Source organism: Epinephelus moara, chromosome 18 (genome assembly GCF_006386435.1).
Source record: "Epinephelus moara isolate mb chromosome 18, YSFRI_EMoa_1.0, whole genome shotgun sequence".
Classification (NCBI taxonomy): Eukaryota; Metazoa; Chordata; class Actinopteri; order Perciformes; family Serranidae; genus Epinephelus; species Epinephelus moara.
In genome coordinates, this window is record NC_065523.1 from 28,244,167 (window position 1) to 28,266,707 (window position 22,541).

At 41.7% G+C, this 22,541-nt stretch overlaps 1 protein-coding gene and 1 long non-coding RNA gene across 2 annotated transcripts in view; one reads left to right on the forward strand and one right to left on the reverse strand.

Moving 5' to 3' along the window:
- Positions 1-1,492: 1,492 nt before the first annotated feature.
- recql5 (RecQ helicase-like 5) overlaps positions 1,493-22,541 on the reverse strand; it is a 23,288-nt gene continuing 2,239 nt past the window's right edge. Inside the window, exons 4-19 of the mRNA XM_050068547.1 lie at positions 20,286-20,382; positions 20,088-20,199; positions 19,446-19,608; positions 19,283-19,365; positions 9,993-10,205; positions 9,814-9,910; positions 8,293-8,329; positions 6,915-6,973; positions 6,480-6,550; positions 6,287-6,380; positions 6,026-6,199; positions 5,277-5,911; positions 5,073-5,118; positions 4,782-4,994; positions 4,623-4,695; positions 1,493-4,060 (exon numbers count right to left, since the gene is read on the reverse strand). Coding sequence (XP_049924504.1) covers positions 3,936-4,060; positions 4,623-4,695; positions 4,782-4,994; positions 5,073-5,118; positions 5,277-5,911; positions 6,026-6,199; positions 6,287-6,380; positions 6,480-6,550; positions 6,915-6,973; positions 8,293-8,329; positions 9,814-9,910; positions 9,993-10,205; positions 19,283-19,365; positions 19,446-19,608; positions 20,088-20,199; positions 20,286-20,382 — 2,292 coding nt within the window. The 3' untranslated portion in view covers positions 1,493-3,935. The remainder of the gene's footprint in view (positions 4,061-4,622; positions 4,696-4,781; positions 4,995-5,072; positions 5,119-5,276; positions 5,912-6,025; positions 6,200-6,286; positions 6,381-6,479; positions 6,551-6,914; positions 6,974-8,292; positions 8,330-9,813; positions 9,911-9,992; positions 10,206-19,282; positions 19,366-19,445; positions 19,609-20,087; positions 20,200-20,285; positions 20,383-22,541) is intronic.
- Positions 12,998-19,269, forward strand: LOC126405050 (uncharacterized). Its single transcript, XR_007571551.1, has 3 exons — positions 12,998-13,456; positions 17,084-17,202; positions 18,349-19,269. It is a non-coding gene; the product is annotated as an uncharacterized LOC126405050 (long non-coding RNA).

A 22,541-nucleotide genomic window follows, 5' to 3' on the forward strand; every position in this document is an offset into this window, starting at 1 on the left:
ATTTCAACTTCTAATCTTCCTGCTGCAGCCCGGCAGAAATATTTCAATACTGCTTTGACTCCATCATGAAGCAAGCTTATTTTAAGCTGAAATTTGACATTAATGTCATATTATTTTCATATCCAACTGTTTGCAAGCCACAAAGTGAACTAGGCTACATCCCAACACTAGATGCCCTATAGTCTACACCAGTGTTTTAAGGTGCAGAAATTTAACCTCCTGAAACCGAACTTTTGTTTGGTATGCATTTTTAATTTCTCCTAGCTATATGGGATCAGTAGGACCTTCATTCATTCATTCATTCATTTTTTATAACCACATCCTGTTAGGGGTTGCTGGAGCCTATCCCAGCTGACATTGGGTGAGAGGCAGGGTACACCCTGGACAGGTCACCAGACTATCACAGGGCTGACACATAGAGACAGACAACCATTCACACTCACATTCACACCTACGGACAATTTAGAGTCACCAATTAACCTGCATGTCTCTGGACTGTGGGAGGAAGCTGGAGCACCTGGAGAAAACCCACGCTGACACGGGGAGAACTTCAACTCTGCAGAGGAGGGTTTCCTGTGCAGATTGCTATCTGCAATCCTCACAGCGAGATGCTACTTGATCCTGGCCTGGCTCCTCTCAGGATCTGTAAAATACAGCTTTTTAATGCTAGAAGACTAATCCAATACCACACAACAAATCTGGGGCCAGGTAAACACATATGTTTAGGAATATGCAACATAGTGCTTGACCCACTCCGTGACATGCTGGTCAGGTACAGGAGAACATCCAGTGCAAGACGCATTCCTCTGAAATGCATCACAGAGTGCCACAGGAAGTCATTCCTGCCTGTGACCATCAAATTTTTAACTCTTCCCTTGGAGTGTCTGACAGTAGATTGGACTTATTATTTAACCCGTCAGAGGGCTTTACAGCATACAACACCCCTCTGTCCTCAGACCCTCACAGTGGATAAGGAAAAACTCCTCAAATAAAAACCTTTAATGGGGAAAAAGGTAGAAACCTCAGGAGGAGCACCTGAGGAGGGACCCCTCTTCCAGGACGGACAGATGTGCAATAGATGACATATGAGAGATGTAAGAGAGGGGTACGGCAAATAGTAATGACAACAGCATTCATTTGGTAATAATATTGTAGTAATAATGATATTTTGGTCATTACATTCAGTCAGAAGTTGAAATTAACCCTTACATGGAACACCACAGACTCTACTGCCATGTTTTCCTTATTAAATGTAATGATTTTTTACTCTGAACATCACTACTTTTCTATTGAAATGAATGTAGGACATTAAAAGCCCTAAGTTACAGTGGGCACTTGAATGCAGCACAGTGAAGGTGACGTCACCGTCTATTTGACAGCGTCCCCGGCACGGACATCTCCTCCCTCCCTTCCTCCCTCTCCTTCCCCCTTAAGTCTAATTGTCCACTTGAAGACATGAGCATAGATGAATTAACACACTGTCGTCAGTCTGTTTTTGTTCAGCATTGACTTTATTGTAAACATTTAGGAGCAGAGAGTACACACACCACGGCTGCTCACACACACACAGCCGGGCCTCTGTGTCCATCCGTGCCTCCAGGACTCTTTGGGCTTCCTTCTGAATGCTGAGACACAAACTGTGGCCTCTCACAGACGGACAGGCACTATGACTAAATAACATGTCGCTCAGTGGAAACCATGTCGCTAAAAAAGAAAAACATCCTGCAGAAATGATCCCTTTGCTACAAGACATAATAACCGAAGATAAAACTGAATCCATCTTTAAATAAAACATTAACAGGACAGTATCACATCATACAGTATCCATACTTCCATGTACTCTGTTCTTTGTTCTGCAGACAGCAGCCAAAGACAAAGTATGTAGCAGCAGTAAAATATCTACGAGGCCTCCACAACACACACCTGCCTGGTTTGTGTCAAATATGAAAATATTATTCAGTGTTCCTCAATGTTCTGCCTGCATTTACATCAAATGGTGTCATCTTTACATTACTGATGACCACTATGTGTTTCTAGCAATGCTAGCCGTCTGCTGCACCGTCCACCACTTTGGTCCGGACTGAGTGTCTTACATGGTCTCCAGAGGATGAACCCCGATGACTCAAATGATTCTCTGACTTTACATATCTTTTCATGATATGACCAAACACCTGCAAAACTAATAACATCCTTGTCATCATCAACTGTACTCCGACAAACAGCATTTAGTGTTAATAAGCAAATGTTACCTGCCAAACAGCACCATCATCGACTATGTTTACATGCACACTAATATTCCGAATTTGTTACGTCATGTCAACAGCATATTCTGAATTACGTCTCGTTCCGAATGACGCATTTTCAGATTAAGATGTGAGAAATATGCTGAGATTCTTCAAGTTTTAGGAGCATTCTTTGGACATGTGTACAGCGTGTATTCAGAGTATGCATCTTAATACAGGTTTTTACAGCAGTTTCCTGTTAAGCTCTGTGCGTCGTCATGGATACATTGTACACAAATCAACTCGTGAACACTTTGCAAGGCTGTGGGGGTCGAGATGCATGCCCAAAAGAAAAGCCCACATTTCTTGTCACAAGGAGAAACACGCCTACTTTTATACATCATGACAGACTTGGATATAAACAGGTCCAGGATAACAAAATGACAAGCAGGTCCTATCATTCCACTTTTCCATATTTTGTAGTGATGAACATGTTCTGGCATGTTAAACAGAGTATGCATATAAATGCCATGTAAACAGCTCAGAAGGAATATTGTCTTTTTCAGAAAATGGGAAAAAAAAATTGAACATTTTGTGCATGTAAACGTAGCCATTATGAGCATGTTAGCATTTAGCATTTAGCTCCAAGCACCACTGTGTCTGAGTACAGCCTCACAGAGCTGCTAGCATGGCTGCAGCCCTTTAGGCTGTGACTCAATTCTTGTTCTTCTGTAGTTGCCCTTGCTATTTTAAATACATAAGTGCATTCACACTGACACTGAGTACCTGGGTGGTGTACACGTAATGGTCAAAATGTAAAGGGTGGAATGCTGGACACTCCTCACCCTCAATGGGCGCCATCTTGGCTACATAGCGAAAGGAGAGAGACCCACAAAGTGTGAAAAGGGCAGTCGAGGTAGCTGCAGTGGTTGTGGTCGCTCCACTGAACAAGCAAATAAGCCAGCAGGTATTTTGGCGGGTGACAACTGTGGTAAAATGTTGGCAGTAAGGCTCCATCCAGTTGCAATTTGCCAACAAAAAGAAGTGGTCAAATGTTGCAACCGTACAACAGCCATGTTAGATTTGAGACAACACTAAATTCCCACACTACGCAAGTGAGTACATAGAGTACACAGCGCACTACATGTAAGTGTACTTACTGAAGTATCTGAATTGAGACACAGCATCAGTCACGCTAATTTAAAGAGGCCTTTGGTTTCCATTCATTTCGGCTTAGTATGCAAATCAACTTGCAGACTTGAAACATGTTTACTGGAGAGTTAAGTGCAGACAAACTTAAAAAAGAGTGCAGCACCACTTAAGTGCCATACTGTAGTGAAAAGAATGAAGGCCAACGGCTGCCTGTAGAGGACTAATTTAAAATCACATACATTGGTCATCAGAAATATAAAGTGTACACAGTTTTCAGTTAGTGGGCTGAAACATAAACAACACTTGTCCTATCAGTATGCACACAGTTTTACTTCTGCTCTCTCAGGCTGTAACAGCCCACACATTATTGCTTCATTATTGACATAAGCTTCTGCAGCAGCAACGAGCCCGAAAAAAAAGCACAACTCTAGCAGCAAATCAACTCTAAACCAGGTCAGCAGGCGTCTGTGGTGAAGCCTGAGGTCACTGGGACAAGAGAAGCTTAGGCACTGACAAAGAGGAAGGGTTCGACCCTAAGAATGGCTACATTTCCACTTCCCATCATTCCTTGTTCTCTGTGGTTTTACAGCTGTGTGGTCTTTTAAGGTGCTTCCAGTCGGCCTCGCTCTCACAGCGCTGGACGCCGCTGAAGAACTTCTTGATGAGAGCTCTGGCTTCTGCTTTGACTGTAGACACAGAGACAAGCGTTAGAGATGAGTCCATCGCATCTAGCAGAGCACAACTTTTAGATGAGAGGGCCCTCGCACCAAACTTAAGGGTGCTGACAGGCTGTCCCTTTCACATAAAACGTGAATTTTGGGACAGATTGGATCATGTATTCTGGAGTTACAAACCACTTCCTGTTTTGTGGCCAAACACTGACATTTGACAACTCGCCACAGTCACACAGTTCAACGAAAACTCAAGCCTTAGGCAAGGTTTAATGTCCAAGGTCTTAAGATGGTGCAGACAAAATTAGAAGTCAATTGGATCAAACCTGTAGGAGGAGTTTGTTAAAGTACGGCCCCTGGACATGGACAAAAGTGGCAGACGAAATTTAAAATGGCTGACTTCCTGTTGGGTTTAGGGCATGGCTCCAAGAGGCTTTTTTGTTAACGTCTTGGGATGGTACAAATGCCTACCAATTTTCATACCTCTGGGTGAAACATACTGCAGGGGCTGCTTCACTGGACATAAATCCATCGCATGCAGCAGAGCACAACTTTAGATTATTTCTCCCCTGCTTACCTTGGCCTTTCCCCCGACTCCTCCCCTCTGCCAGAAGGTGCGATAAGTAACGGGCGAAGGACTTAAACAGCTCCTGCAACCAAAGAACACAACAGATGAGAGTTCATTTAATTTCTTGTTGCTTTTCTGCAAACATTGAATTATATTTGCCGCTCTAACCTTGGTGGCAAACTTTCCCTGAGTGTAAAATGGGTCCAGGTAGCGAACGACGATGTCCGCAGTTTCCTTCAGTGTCACAGGTTTGGGTGGTTCGTTGACCGGGAGCAGGGCCCTCTCTTGTACTTGGGGGTTAAAGGTTACTTTTCTGTTGGCAGGGCGGCTGCGTTTCGCTGGAGGAGATGACTCTCTGTTTGCTTCTATACCAACTGTCAGCTAGACACACACACATACGTAACATCAGTCACTGCGCGGAAGATAAATGTTAGGACTGGATGGGAAACAGACACTTACCCCTTCTGTTAGCGGTGGTTTAGACTCTTCCACTGTTACGTTTTGTCTGTGTGAGAAGTAAATAGAATTTTAGAGACCTTTCCATCAACTGTTTCTTAAATCAGCCCCTAAATGACTGATTGTGTATCAGTTACTCACCCTGTGTTACCTTAAATCTGTGAAGAGAACTTTGTTTTTGTTCTTTGAAATGATGCATTCACTTACTCTGCATTAGACTTCATACACTCTTCAGATGTATCTTGAAGCCGCTCCAGCTCCAACATTTCTATGTCATGGGTTTCCTTTTCTTCATCATCCATTATAACTATTACTTCTTTTTTACTGTCTTCTTGGATCACTTCCTGTGTCTCCACAGGGCTGACCTCTACATCTTCCACAGCGACAGGTGAGTGTTCCTGCTGGTTACTGTTTTCTTGAGGGAGCACCACCGCTGTGTGAGGTAACGTAGCATCAAGTCTCTTCAGCGTCTCCACCTCCTCCTCGCTTTTGTTGGCTTTTGTTGTTGTTTCTTTTTTCATAAAGTACTGGGAAATGTTGCGGGAACTCTTTGCAGCTTCCACTAGCTTCTGCTGCTTCTTGCTCATGGATCTGCCTGCCTTTGTCGGGCTGTTGAGGGAGGCGGCGATGGCATTAGCTTTGGCTCTGATGGATGACGTTACAGCTGAAGATGCATCTGTGTTTGTGTCTGTAGAGCCTCCAGAGCTGTCGTTGTAAAATCCGCCACTCTCCGTCCCTTTGTTAGATACATTTTCTAACATGGAGGGCTTCAGCAGATCCTTAGCAGTCTGGAAGGGGTTGGACGATCCCCTCAGGCCTGCTCCAACTCTCTTACGCTTCATCTGGAGGAACAATGCAAGAGTTCATGTTTATATCTGAATACTCTGTAGCCACAATAATCCACAATAAGTGCCTGTTAATTTGGGGAAGCATGCATGTAGTGAAGAGGATCTTACTGAGTAGATCTCAGATGCAGACGTGAAGCCCTGCAGTTCCTCAGAAAAAGAGGAAGATGAAGAGGAAGGTGCTTCTTCTTTGACTTTTGACTCATTTTCTCTGGATTCACTGCTGCTGTCAGTCTCTACACCTTCTCCTTTTTCTCCAGGTGCTGATTTCTTCAACTCTGACACCTTTAAAACAAGAGAGTTAGGAACATCCTCCCAATCTTACTGTACGCTGCTGACGATGCTGTGACAGGTGCAGCACTGAGTTGTTACCTTTTTTAGGACAGCAGCTTTGTACAAGTTGGAGGACTTGTTGCTCTTGAAGACCTCATACTCAATATCCACAGCTAAAGACAGGGTGTCACTGCTGAGAGACGGAGAAGACTTAGAAGACAATGCAGAGCAACTGTGAGGAAAGACAGTCAGAAAATTCAATGATGTTTGAGGCATGTGTCTGCAAAATTACTTGAAGGCGTCTTCTGCCCTCTGGTGGCCATATAGTGCTTCCTGCAGGAGGCACAGGCAGTGCTCTCTGGCCTGCACAAGAGTATATATAAACAGAGTTAATAAATTAAAACTGAAATCATCAAGGAAGATCAAAACTACAGGCATTAATAATTAAAGAGCCATATTTTTTTAATCTAGTAAAAAGACCACATTTGACAGAAATGTCTGCAGGATGGAAACATTCTGCATTTAATCTGCTGCAGTCTTTATCTTGTCTTTTCAGGTGCTGTATAAACACCGTCTCTTTTACATTAATGGTGTCAGTACTGCTCAGTTGAAACGCTGCCTCAGTCAACGCCCGTCTTCACAGCTCATCACACTGAGTCACTGAATTCTTGGAGACGTGTTAATGAGTGCAGCAGGTATGAGGAATGTGTTCGCAGCGTTCAAGTACCTTTACAGTGAGCCTGGGGATCCTCTGACTGCTGGCATCTCTGAGTGGGCAGTCAGCGTCTGCACAGCAGGATACATTGGTTATAAGACAGTACAGATCAGCCTGGATATTCATTCAGAATTATTTCATCCATCCATTGATATCCCGCTTCTGACACCATGTTATATCTGGACAGTTAACTAGTGAGTGATCGGCATAAATTTGCTTATTCAGCCATCTTTTAGAGCCCTGACACACCAAGTTGACAGTCGGCTGTCAGTGAACGTCTGTCGTTCTAGGTTTTGCAGCATGCCCCGCTCTGTTGGCACTGATCTGGCCTTTTTTTGACAGCAGAGCTCGTCAGTTAATGAAATCACTCTCATGGCAAATCAGCTCAGTGCACGAGAACAGAAACAAAAGTGAGGAAAGTAAACAAACAGAGGGAATGAGATCAAAACAAACTGGTTATATTAGGAAAGATTATTTTTCTAGCCTTTGGTTCTGTAGCAGCTCTGATTCTTTCGCAGGACTCAGAGTGTCAACAAGTATGAGACATTTAAATTTAATGCTTTTAAAGACCTTTTTTCTGAAGATAATCCTTTTAAAAATGTGATGTTTAAAAAAGAAAAATCCTCTTCTGTTATTTAAGCATTGTAAATAAGTATAAATGTAATAAGTATATGTGGTCATGTGTAGAGGTAGGTTTTATGTATAAACACAGTTATTAGAGTGAGTTAGGTTAGTTGCCAAAAGGTTAGTGCGAGTATTGAGTAAAAGACAATATTAGGTTCAGTGGTAAGTTTAAAGATTTGTTACATCAGAGGTGTCGACTTCACACAGAAGAGCTTCCCCCTTTTTAGCCAAAAAGATATTTAAAGACAGATAAATGAAATTAGATAAAATGTTTGTGGCAATTAAGACCTAACAAATTCAAATTTAAGACTTTATAATGACTTTTAAGGTCTAATACTTCTAAAATTTAAGAGGACCTGCAGACATCTTGAGAAATGGTTAGTAATTGTTTGTGTTATTGTTCCTTAATGCACTGCAAATAACCTTTGTCCTTTTAACACCGGGTTCTGTTGTTCATGTGCTGACTGGCTAAGTGGCGTCCTGAATTCGTCCTGTCGTTCTCCCGGTTTCCCTTTCTGAATGGTGAATAGAGACTACCGCCACCTGCTGCTATGGAGTTATTTTCTCTCACACAGGTGCAGAATGTATGTGCTAGCTGGACATTGGCTGGAGTCTTTGTGGTGTGTTCAAGTACAACTTCTTGGCAGAGACATAGGCAGTGTTAGGCGACGCAACAATCAGCATTTGTCCCCACTAGTTCTTTGATGTCGGTTTGGTATATCTGGGCCTTAATACAGTGGCTCAAAAATATCATGACAACATTTACCTGGGGGAACAAAGTCTTCCTTCCGACCGTCAGTTCCCTAAAGAAACGAGCACAGACAGAAGTTAATTCTCAGATATTCACTAAATACATTCACTCTCACACATCTAATACTGTATAACAGGCTTGGGAACAACACTCTCTCCACTGCAAACACTCCACAAACACACACTCAAGGCACCGGACAAAAAGCTGTTAAGTTACCATCATCATAAAATCAGAAGAATAATCTCCTGACCTTTGACAGCCTTGTGTGTTTTATGATGCTAGTTCAATTTGAAAAATGATCAATAATCTGGTTCCTTCCCCATTAAAATACTTCTTATCACCAACAGAGGCGACGTGTGATACAGCACAGATCTACTGATTTTGGCAGATCGGTCTTCTCTAGTAGAGACACAAATTTTGGAGCTCAGTACTGAGTTATATAACAGCGTGCTGCGGCATTACTGATTCTAAATTTAAGATGAGAATCATGGCTAAAATCAACTCAATCATCTACCCATCACGCTTAAACACAAACACTTGATGTGTCTCAGTGATGGGAACTCTCGTTGTTGTACAGTTAATATATACCGTCTTGTAATTGTGTTTTGAAATAAACAAAACAATGTGACACACTTCCTCCGTCTCTGCATCATTACCTCTCTCCTCCTGCCATTCACACTTAACCCTCACACTGCTAAATTAACCTATATGAGAGATTAGCTGGGCACCTTCTCAGTCATAGTGTGGTACAGCAACACAACCATGCTTGAGATGGAACAGTTAGAAAGTTGTACACATAGCGTCTGAGATCATTAGCTGTCATCTTTCCTCTGCCTCCTCTGTACATACCACACGTATCAGACACAAGATGCAGACAGTGATAGCTGCCTCTTTAAATCCCTCCCCTCCTGAAGGAGATCTAGAGCTTTAGATGGAGGACATCTCACCTCAGGATTAGTACATACCCTGAGGCTGTTCGATACTTGAACTCTGATGCACAGGCACCACAACTGTGATGATGATCCTGACGAAAACTCTTTAGGAGAAACACGTTGGTTTATCTTTTACTCTGAGTGAGCTGGCCAGTCGTTGTTTTTTATAGTCATGTAGCTCTCAAGCCTGCGAACATGTTTTTGGGTGAAATATTACTTTCACCTAGTAGATCAATTACGTAAAGAGATTTAAATGAAGGTCTGAAAGGCTCACTTCACCAACTCATTTCTTCTTTGTTGTTTAAGTCAGTTTCTCTCTAATTTACAATTGTGGCATTCCTGCTTTTACTGAGCTAGACAGGCTCCACTTGGACCTGCTGACAAATAGTTGTACTTCAATGTTGTGCTGACTCCACTGAACATGTGGCAGCGATTTACCACAATCCTCTCTTACAGGGGCCTCACCAGCCCCTGCTTTCCTGCTGCAAACAGCTGGCAAACAGATGCACAGAGATGCAACACAAACACTGCGTGGAGTTGTTTTTCTAGCTACAGAAAATATACCTTTCTGAAAAGAGTTTGTGTGTTGATGATTGTGATTCACCTTCCGCATGCTCATCTGCTTCTTGAAGAGGTCTGTAAACTCCTTTTTCCTCTTTGTGGTGTCCTCGTCACCACTACCTGCCTCCCCTTCATCAAACCTGCAAGATGTGATGTCAGTGTCAATCAAGTTCACCACTGCTGTACGTGATAACAAGTGGGACAAATGCAAAGTAGTCCTGCCTCTCAAAGCCGTAGCCCTTCTTCCCTCCTTCATAAAGGTCCGGCAGGAAACCGAATGGTCCTCCTTTGCTCTGAGCTTCAGTCTTGGTGCTGAGGACGGCCGCCTTCTCCAGCTGGGCTCGCACAAGCTTGGGGTTTCGACAATAGTCGCAGGCACCTGCACAGTTTGGCGTCTTGTCCCCAAAGAACTTGGAGATTGTGGCATGGCGACAGCTGAAGGAAAGATAAGAGACACTGTTAAAAACAAGGGATGCACTGATTTATCAGCCAAACATCGATATCAGCTGATATCGGCCTTGTTGACTGCCGTCGGCCAATCAGCAAATACCTTGGCATTTACCAATGGCAGTGGCTGATATTTTCTGTTGTGTCACATCAGTTTTGTGCAGACTAAAAAGAAGGGCTTGAGACTAACAGCGTCCCGTCATCCCAGGGATAAACAGAGATCTTCCACGGGATGGCTATGGGATCAAACTCTATCAACGCGCCCGGGGGCACACTCTATTGTTTCCCTGATAATGCGATATTGTATCAAACAAAGCGGTGAATTAAATCAACAGGAGATCTAGTTAATGTTAGCTGTTACCCAGCCAACATTTGTACATGGGGCCCATGTAGGTAGTAAATGGGCTTATAAATGGTCCCTTTATGAGACTGTCCTAAGGTTCCATAATGGCCCCATGCCAACTGCCCATATGGGTGGGTTTACCCAAGTGGGCCCAGGATAAGATGCCCAGTACAGGGCCATACCCATTTGGTCAACATTTGTACGTGGGCCCCATGTGGTTAGTAAATGAGCCGGAAAAAAGGGCCCTTTATGGGATTGTCTGAGGGTTCCATAATGGTCCCATGCCAATTGCCAACATGAGTGGGTTCACTCAAGTGGGCCCCACATGGGTTATGCTACAGCTACCTGGGTAGCAAGTGGGTATGGGCCCAAAACGGGCATCTTATCTGGGGCATGGGGCCATCATGGAACCCTTGGACAGTCCCATATAGAGCCCATTTTTCAGCCCGTTTTCTACCCACATGGGCCCCACGCACAAATATTGTCCGGGTTAGCTACTGGATGAAGTTTTTGGCAACAAGAGTAAAGAGATTTTTTTATGTTTTCACAGCAATATAAATTAAATATTAGAGAGGGAATTGTGATACTAATATAGATGTTTTTCATGCAAAACAAGTTTATATTAAAGGCTGTTTCATAAATTTGTATGACTGAATTTGTGCTCATTCAAAGGTCGTGTAAAGTCACTTCAGAACAGTTAATCTATTATAATGAGTACTTCTTTGTTTCCCTGGCACAAAAGGGGGAATAAATAACAACAAAAACAAAAAACCAACAACAACAAAACATCACTATCAGCCCAGAATTGAAATATCAGTGCATCCTTAATAAAAATGAAATACATGCGAGGACAGGCTGGTACAGCTCCTGTGAGCTACAGCAGAATACATTCATTAAGTCTAAAGCTGGCAACACAACAAATTCTAGATTTCATAGTGCTGCCTTTTTAATGCATTCTATTATGTATTGTAATATGTTTATTGGTGTTCAATGTCTTTTTCCAACAACAAAGATACAACACATGTATATTTGGCAGCAATGCAACAATTCCTCCCCTGACTATAAAGAAACACTGTTTGTCATATATATTGACGACTTGAAATCGGAATCCCTGATTCCACCCTGCCCACCCGTCCATAGGATTACAGGTTACAAGATGCATTCAGGTAAAGGAGAGAAGCTACCAGAACTTCACCAAATATTTGTATTAACTACTCAAACAAATGAAGCTCTCTGCTGTCATGCAACATCGATAGGCACCACCTTATTCTTTATCTTTATCGAGAGGTTCCTGTAGCGAATCCAAAAGGCCCAAAAAGGGACTCCATATCTTAATAAAGGTTTGAGAGGACCATTTTGCATATGTATTTGATTTTTTCTAACTTACAGAAATACATAACATCTCTGACCCCATGAGGAAAGGATGGGGGAGTGCGTTGCTTCCAATTAAGAAGGATCAAACATCTTGCCAGGAGCGTTGTCAAAGCTATCCAAGTGTGGGCTTTATTTGGCAACATAGCACAGGATTCCTTCAAAGTTACACCGAAAAGTGCGCAGACTGGGTTGGAGTCCAATTGGGTTTCAAACATCTTGCTAAAGGCTTTAAAAATACTTATCCAGAAGGTGGAGAGGTTTGGACATTACTTATGTATTGTATTTTGACATACCTATTGTTGCTGTTTTAAATTGTTTTATGACCCTGTCTTGGCAAAGTCTCACTTGCAAAAGAGTTTTAAAATCTCAATGTGACTTCATAGTTAAATAAAGCTTATATATACACACTGGATTCTGCATCTAAAAGGTCAGTCGTGATGATGTTTTTGAGCGAACCCCAAACATCTCTCCATCATACACAGAGCATCTAGTACATTATTGATCTGTTAGCCATTGTGTAACCATCACACAGCACTATGATCAATGGTTCTGTTCTTCTATGAGTCAAACAGGTCTCCCTTGTCCCATGAAATAAAAAATACATCTGTCTGATAACAGACAGAGCTGTTAGCCTCCTCAGAACTTCATGCATCGATAACAAGAATACATTAGTGCAAATTAAATCTTGATTTGAGACCTAATTAGTCTTATTCTCTATAATTTCAGAGTTATTCGGACGCAATGCTTCGATTCGTTTCTAATGAGTTCACCTTCCTGCATTTTGCTTTGGATGCGATTGTTGCCATTATTTTAATAAAAAAAGACCTCACACTTCTATTCCAGATCCAGTATTATGTAACAGTCAATATTCACACAACTACACACACACTCACACACGGTCTGTTTGGGAAAGAGCCCATTAGATGAGCCACTTCAACAACATACTAACTACCTTGCTGAAAATGGAAACTCTGCCTCCACAGCCATGAAAGAGAGTTTCACCAAAGGAGGTGGGGAGAGGCAGAGAGGCACACAAAGACTCTGTGAGGCAACAGTCACTCCCGGGGAGGGCTGCCAAACAGAGAACAGCCTCAGAGGCAGACAAACTAAAGTGAGGCACACAGCAGATGAACTACTCTGCAACCAAAAACCACAAACAAGAAGAGAGCAAGAAAGCAAAGGACCAAAAAGAAGAGACAGATTACGAGGAGTCTGAGAGAGGTCAGAGGAGCACTCCACATGCAGAGTTTCATCAGTACCTGAGGAATAACCTCTCATAACCTTAATCTCAACCTGACTGCCTGTCTGGGTCTGCTCATGTCCTCCTCTGGGTGACGTACTGCACGTTTCAACAACAAACTAGCACGCTGACAACGCTCAGCAGGTTAACTCCTCCAGGGAAGACATGTCATGTTCATCACTGCCTCCTCGTCATCAACTGGTCTGCTTACTTCTGTTTTGTAGTTTTTGCCAGTCAGTCTGGGCTGGGCTGAGCGTGTGAAAACAACAGAGACTCTCACGGGTAAGTGCATTTCACTGCGAGTGTGTCTGTTTCTGTGCAGTTTGAGAGGCAAAGCACCTGCAAAATTCTCCAGGTTGAGAAGAATGTAAAGAATGTGTTCAGAAATAGACTTGTATAGTGCAAACACACATTGGGAAGTTAAACTACGCTGCTTTTAAATGTAACTGTGGCGTGTTTAAGTTTCTCAATTTGAACGCATCTTTAATAACACTAAGAGTTAATGGGGAAAGTCTGGTTTGGTGAGACCATGGTGACAGAAAATTGAGATTAATCATTGTCTGCAGACTGAGATGATTTTAAGAAAGAATTAAATATAATAATAGATGACAACAGGATCTGAAATTAGCACCTCTCAAGTATAACTGCAGATGTGTCCTTATCAGTCAGACTCATCTGCCAGACTCATCTGCCACACCACCAGCTAACTAACTAAGTCTGTACAGTGGTAACAGCATCCGGTTTGGTATCTGCATGTTCTTAAAATCTAAAACCACACTTGAAAACAATCTTTCATGTGAATTCTGCTGCACTAAAACTGGCACAATTCATCAAATAGCATGAAAACATTAGGTGGCCCTCAGCTGTCAGTGTATTTGGAATGCAGTTTAACAGCCCTGCAATAAATCTTGACTTGATGAGTGTTGTAATATTTAGTTTGTGTTTAAACTGTTTTATAGAGACGCTGATTCAGCTTTGTGGTCATGCTGTTTACCAGCCCTTTGCTAGGAGGCAAAAGTGTTAACTGACAGGTGTTATTAAGACACAACGGAGAGAAAAACCTGTTTACAGAGAAATGTAACACCGTACAATAGCCACAGTATTTTGGGGAACAAAAATGAAAGATATTTAAGGTATATTATGCAGGATTATATAACACAAAACAAAGTAATGTATATGACTCATCGTCTCAATCGTTACTTATGACCGACTAGAAATATGTGGCAGTGTGTTTTTCCTGCAGAGACTCTGCCCTCTGCCTGTATTTTCTTATTGTCTTCTTGTTTTGCTGTGTTCAGAACATTCCTGGGCCCAGCACGCAGGTGAGGTCTGGACTTAATAAAAAGGTAGCGACCCTGTGCCAAACCATAAGCAGCATGCATTCAAAAGGAGGCTACAAAAATCATGGACACAGCACAGACAAATAAAAAAAGCAAAAATAGCAAACCTAGGGTTGACTGTCACTTTCACTGGCTATACCAGAGGTTTCTCAACTGGTCCAGCCACAGGGTCCATATTTCTCCTTAGTCATTAGTTCAAGGTCCACACAGTTTAATATATTCAGCGTCATACTTGTGTTTGGCCATGTTGTCGAGCTACTTTGCTGTCTCTGTCATGTAGCTGCCCATTAGTCACTCACTCTATAGCAGGAAACGGCACTTCCAAGTAAAAGATCTGTGCCGTAAATTCACTGTACTTAGAAATAAAGTGTGTTTTTTACAAACTTACAAACTCACAACCCACTTCTGGACTGCGACCCACCAGTTGGAAACCACTAAGCTATAGGACATTTAACTGACAGGTGTTACTGGATCACAATGGAGACAATAAATTAAACTTAATTACAGGGAAACAGCTAACCTAACTCTGTACAAAAGAAACAAGACTGGCCTATCAGCACCTCTAACGATCACTAATGAACAGTTTTATATTTTTTGTTCAATCTGTACAAAAACCAAAGCATGAAAACAACAATTTGCTATTTTATAGTGGGTTATGTGAGGAATTTCTTATTTGCCGGCACCAGTTGCCAGGCAACCGGTGGACACTCAAGGTACAATCAGACCCATTACCAATTATAAAATGGCTAATTGTCATTTTTACTCTATGGTCTTTGTATTCTCTTTACCATTAAAACATACGAGATAAAATGTGTTAATTAGTGAGCTTCAGAGGTGTTGATAGGCTGATATTGTTACCTTTGGACTAGAGATGTGCGCAATCAGTCGACTAGTTAATTAAGCTTTGCTACCTTTGTTGGTCGGCACCGGAAATACTAGTCGATCATACTTTTTTAAAAAGATATCTTTTAGGGTTTCTTTTCCTTTAACTGACAGGACAGTTGTTAGCATGAAGGGGGGAAAGAGAGTGGGAACAACATGCAGAGAAGGGCAGCATGTTGGTATTGAGCCTGCAGCCACAGCCTGCACTGTGGCAAGGACAGAGCCTTTGTACATGGGGCACCTGCTCTACCAGGTGAGCTTATAGGCGCCCCCTACTCATTTTTTGAAACAGTCATTATTTAATGCGATTGCGTTCACCCAATGTAAATGCAGTTGTAATAATCAGGCACATTTCCTAAAGATGTATTTTCATAAAGGATAATGTTTTCAATAAAAGTTATTGTTTAACGTTGTTGTCGTGTCTTGGAGGATAATGTGTCATGTTCATAATGTACGGTGCAAATAGCCACAAATTTCAGCAACACTTGAAAGTGCAATTTAGTTTTTGAAAAGTGGGATTACTGGCTCTTATTAAATGTTCAATATTTTTTGAGACAATGTTTAACCTTGTAGATTAAGTTATGCTCAATTCTGACTGTTTTGTGAATGTTTTCTTATTTTTACATTTGTCCACTAGTGTAAGTTTAAACTTCAATTTAAATGCCATGGAAATGAGTCGTTATTCATCCCTACTTTAGACAGAGATGGGCTCACTTTTCCCCCATTTATTGTCTTTTTTTCATATAAAATAATTTATCATTTTTTAGACAGTGCAAGAGACATCATATAGTGCAATACAGTACTTTTTAACGTATTTGTGCTAAGCTAAGCTAGCCTGCTGCTGGCTCCAACTAGCTACATACTGCAGACATGACAGTGGTGTCAATGTTCTCATCTAACCCCCAACAAGCTTTTCTCCAAATGTTCCTATTCCTTTAACAATATAATGAACTATATTCTATCATACAGACTTTGTGCTACTTTGTTATTGTAGGTATGATGTTTCGTAATGCAATTCGATGCAGCACAGCCAGCAGAGAGCTGAATCCACAGACTGTCACACCCAGTGAAATTTGATTTACTTTAGAGCACAATAACACAGTCAACATTAAATCACTTGACATTTGGAACGCCACCCATCACGGTGACTTAACACATTACAGTCTGCACACATTAAACACAGGTGCCCAGAGAGCCCTCTTTCAACACAGAGAACACTGAACACAGCGTTACCTCCTTTTGTCACGTTGTTTTAAAGACAGCCTGACAGAGGGTTAACCTGTTAGTTATGCTGAACACCTTAAACCACCAGCACCACTCCCGTGTCATTACTGTGGTGAACACACTCACACTTGGCTAGAAAAACCACATGCTTTACATCTGTGCACTTCCAGGCAGTAAAACTCCTCACACTCCTCTGTCACACTTATCCTCCCAATTTCTCTTTAAAAGGGAACCTGCAGATTGAGAAACTGTTAAACCGCACTTCATCATGCTGGTAGATAAAAAGCTGAAAGTTACATGCTTATGTCAACACACCAGCGATGTCGTCTCACCCACTCAGGGTGTAAGTAACAAGCAACAGGAGTTATATCCTGATGACTCTGAACGCAGGCAAACAAATGAGACACTGTGTAAACCAAATTCAAGCGTGACCTTTTCACTGTAAATTCTTCCTCCACACCAGGATGGATGCCAGAGAGGAGACGCTGAACATCCTGAACAGGATATGGGTCAAGCTGCAGGGTCTGCCCAGTGCCAACCCTGTAGAGCTGGGAGCATTCTTTGTCATCTTAACCTTCATCTGTGAGTCTGCTCTTTACATTGTCATTAGTTTATGTATTTTATTAAAGGGTAACATTTTTCAATCTGGACCCTTTTTTCCCATGTTTATGTGTTTAAGTGATTGATGTGAACAACAATTTTTGAAACTGGTCCAGTATTGAGAGAGAGGGCTGCAGCCAGCAACCATGCAACACCTGCTATGTAACCAGATGGGGTAATTATGCGCCGTCACTGTACGTCCATTAAATGTCCCTTTAGCTTTCGCTTCATCCAGTCTGTTTGTTCTTGTGTCAAAGTCTCATTTAAAGACAGGATTGGGCACCTAACTCTGTACTTTTAAGGGTACTGACCACCTTACATTGGTACAACCGAGTACCAATTAATGTTAAATCAACTGGTGCTCTGTTTCTACTGTCTGTCTCTGCTGCAAAGCCCCCCGAAGCCGGCCACAGAGCTGTGCAGCAGGCGACTTTCTAGCTTTGGGGCATTTGGCAATGCTTGCACCTCCTGTCAAAACCCAACATTCTCATCCAGGTGCACTCTTAGGTACAAAAATTTGGCACTAATTGATTTCACAGTAATTGGTACTTGGTAGTATTGACATTATTTGTTCGGTACCCTTAAAAGTACCGAGTTAGGTGCCCAACCCTGTCCTTGAGTGAGACTTAAGCCCTGTTTCTGCCAAACACTTTTGGTATGGTACCTTTGGAACCAAAGTAACCCCTCAGACATGGTACTGAGACCGTAACACATCCACTGCAAACAGTACTCTTAAATGTGGGTGGGGTTGTACCGAACTGAACTGAACCGTACTGCTCGGTGGAAACAAGGCTTTAGACGTAATAACAAACAGACCGGATCAAACGAAAGGTAAAAGGACACTTTAGACACTCACAATAACAATCTGAGCCTGTCTGTGGCAAAAATAACCACTTTTAATGGACATACAGCGATGGTGCACAATTGCCCCATCTGCTTACACCATGGGTGTTTCACAGCTGCTGGCTGCTGCCCTCTCTCTCAGTACTGGACCAATTTTAAAAATTGTTGTTCGCATGAGTCCCTTAGACACAAAAACATGGGAAAATTGGGTCCAGGTTGAAAAATGCCAAAATTGTCCTTTAAGAGTGGCCTGGTACTGATGCTATTTTATTTGCTCTCTCACAGTGGTGGTCGTTCTCTTCATGGTGCTGACCTGCGTGAACTACTGCTGCTGCTGCTGCTGCTGCTGTCGCAAGACCGCAAAAAAGGGATCGACCATTTGAGCAAATGTGTACCACCTGATGAGACCTAACAAGCGATGGTGATAAAAACATCCTTGAGACACAACAACAGCTCATTCAGCTCTCTCAAATGAACCCTATAAGTGAATGAAAACTCCTTCTGGGACTCATGGCCATATACTTCATAAACATTCAAGACATTTCAGTGACTGCTGAAGCCTCATGCAGGGTGTGTTCAGCGGAGTTCGAGGGGCCCAACCCTTGAAAAACAAAACAACCTGACAAACACAGAGAAGGACGTCCTGACCGGCTGCCAAACACACCTGCTGAAGCTGCCAGGTTTTCAGGAGAATCCACATTCTTCAGAGCATCCCTGTGCTTTTCAGGGCAACAACACCCAACAACCACACCTCTGCCCTGAGGAAAAGGAATGGCTGATCCAAATAATACCGGCATGGAATATGAGCTATAAAAATGTGTAGGATAATTAAAAACTGCAGTGAGCTGCGCTGTGATATATGAAGGGGAGAGCCAAATTATTTTGTTATGCTTTTCTACACCTTACTATGTGTCATTCTTGAGGAATGAGTGTTGGCAGTCAGACATGGAGTTAGATAAGATCCTCCTGAGGGGGAAGCTTTCTGACCTCAAAGAGTTTCTTGACATACTGCACAACAAAACATAGATCAAGTCTGCCCTCTGCTGTACACATACTGAATGGACTATGACTGTATTTTTAAAAGCACAGCGTGCATGTAATAACTTTTGTTTCATGTATAAAACTGCATATATATGTACAAAGGGTGGGGATATATAATTCTTTGACTGTACACTTTTATACACAATAAACAAAATGCATGTGTGAGCGCTTTACTTACGATTCTTGAGCACAGAATGACACCATGGCATTGAAGTCTGTAATGGCTGCTTTGTCCGTCTCCTTTTCAAAGCCACGTTTCGCCTGCAGACAAGTTTACAAAATGATCACACACCTGAGTTCTTCAAATGTGAACTCTTTGCATTTTGAGTTGCTGTGCTGACCTGTTTGCGGCCGATCTCCTGGCGGATGAGGAAGTTGATTTGCTCCTGGTCTTTCTTAGAGTAGTATGTGCGACAGGAGGAGGGCAGGCCGTCTCTCCCAGCTCGCCCTGACTCTTGGTAGTAGCTGGCTAGGGACTTTGCGAGGTTCCAGTGAGCTACGAATCTGCAGGATTAAAGAAAACATCAGCACGTGCATTTCCACAAATCTTTTTATTAATTTTTTACTAGATTTATGGGCATTATACAGTGACATATTAAAGATGTCAGAGTGAGCTGGTCTCTGGTTCGTATACCAACTTACAACATTGAGAATATGAATTGAGCCCATACTGTTAATTCGTACCCTAATGTCCCATATCCATATAACCTTCCCATCCTTACTAGAAGTGATAATAATAAAATAAATATTTAAATCAAACATCAGGCACACGTAGAAAATGATAATAGTAATAAGATAAGATAAGGGAAAAAGATAAAGAAAATAGCATAAATAATAAAATAAAATAACATTAAAAATAAATGAATAAAATAAAATAAAATAAGAATAAATAAAAAGTAAATTGGTAACAACTGGATTCTGGGAAATATTGTGAAAGCACATGCAATTCTGTCACCGATACAACACCATGCATCTTGCCTCACCTGACATTGGCCTTGTCTACTCCCATACCAAAGCTGATGGTGGCTGCAATAACCAGCACCTTCCCCTGCATCCACTCATTCTGGACCTCTGTGCGATCTCCTGCCTTCAGACCTGCATTATAAAAGATAAAGTAAAGCATTTGACCCCAAATCTTGTGTTTTCCAATCCTATGCATATAAGGATGAAATCAGTATTACCTGCATGGTAAGGTTTGGCCGAGACTCCGAGCTTAGTCAGCTGGTGAGCCACAGTTTCGCAGCCCTCTCTGGTCCGACAGTACACAATCCCACAACCCTGGTGACAAATATTACAGACAGTAGGTTAAAGAAACCAGCAGTGGTGAGTCAACTAAAACGATACTCAAGTAAGAGCATCGTTACTCAATAATTATAATGACTCAAGTAGAGGTAAAAGTACACATAGAAATAACTACTTGAGTAAAAGTAAAAAAGTATCTCAGAAAAAACTAACAAGTAGTGAGTAACTATTTGATGCAATTTATAACATCAATGTATTACATTCAAACAGGTGCTCAAAAACAGTAATTTTAGTTTGCTGAACACAGGGGCGGCTGGTCTACTGCTGACTTGGTCAGTTAGTGTTATTGTGTGGCTTTGGTGAATCCAAATTAACCCTTTAAAGTGCCAAAGTGAGACAATGGCCCAAACTAACTGATCAAGGCAGCAGTAGACCAGAAGCTCCTAACGCCTTTTATCAATGGAGTCTGGCTTTGAGGAGAGCAATATAACGGCTTCAGTTACCCATCACAAATCACTGTCTGATGTAAAGGTAAAACAGTGAGAATGTTCTAAAAACAGTGTACATTTACAGTGATATTGATTTTTTTAAGGAGGCTAAAATACATTTTGTTGCTGCCCCCTGTCAACAGCATCATATTGCTTAGCTTACATAGCGGTGCTCTGACCTGCTTCTCCAAACTCAGGTAGCGACTATAGATAAGTACCTCATACAGCCCCACTTCAAAAAATCCTAAATCTCCCTTTTAAGTGCCACATCAAGAACCAGACAAATGACAGGGGATGCTCAAAGGTGAAGCTTTGATGTAGTCTGCATCATGTTTGTGTGTTTGTTTTTATTGCTCGCTGTTGTGCATGTGCGCTCAGCTGAATATAATCATTGTTTACAACTAGGGATGCACAATATTGGATTTTTTGCCGATATCCGCTTTGCCGATATGTACCAACTCATTTGACAGATAACTGATAATAATAAATCCACTTTTTTCCCCGCCTAATTTTAGTCATCATCACAACTCTTCTGTACTGGAATTAACATCATATCATGCATGCGTACTCTTATTGTGACAGCCCACCAGCAGATTGGGACATAAAATATAATGCTTTTTCAAAGTATGTAATATTCATTCATTGTGTAAATTAAGAAAAAGCATGTTGGCTGATATTTCATTTTAAAGCCAATATTGGCCGATACCAATAACGTGCCAATTTTATATTTTATCGTGCATCCTTTTTTATAGCTACATGTATCTGTAAAAGTAGCGAAGCTCAATGTAACGGGGTAAAGCACATATATCTTATCTACTACATTTGCTGAAACTGTCACTTTATCCTGACAGCAGTACAAGACAGATGTTGTGTGAAAAAAAAAAATCATGTTTCTCCTCCTCCTGGTAGTGCTTCTCCTGGCACTTGCAAGAATCTACTGCAGCTGAATTACTCTCTAACCAACAGTCAATTATGTCAATCATGGCTTGTGAACTGTGGTCAGACTGGCAAACTAGGCAGCATTGATCAAATATGAATCAAGATTCTGTTACTGCCTTTTTCTCCCCTCAAATGTTTTCAGAAACATATTTGAGTGTACTGTTTCTTAAAATGAGAACATTTGCTCTGGCCAGTGGGCGGTGCTTTGTTATGGCTTGACTGTTTTAAACATGGCGACTGGGTCACAAACGTTTACTTTTTACAGTGAAAAAGTAAAGTTTAGACATCAAACATCTGAAAACATTTGAGATGAGAAATAGGCAATGCAGTGTCTTGATTCATATTTGATTAGCGCTGCTGGGTTTGACAGTTTGACCACAGCTCACAAGCAGGGATTGACATGATTGACAGCTGTGTTAAAGACTCCTCAGCTCTGATTAGTTGTTTTCATTCAGGTGCAGTGAATTCTTGCCAATGCCATTAGGAGCACTAAGAGGACGCAGAGGAACATGATTTTTTCCCACAGTTTATTTGTCTCATGTACTACTGTCAGAATATAGTGACATCTTCATCAAATATAAGAAAAAAACTTGTTTTATAACAATTAAAGGGAAATTTCGGTTTATTTCAACCTGTCTCCTATCGTCCTAAATTTGTTTCAAGTGACTAGTGACATAAAAATAATAGTTAGCATGTTAGCCGTTAGCCTAGATACAGCGGGGTGCATAGTAGCGTCAGACCTGTTAAAACGTAAGTGAAAGGGCCAAC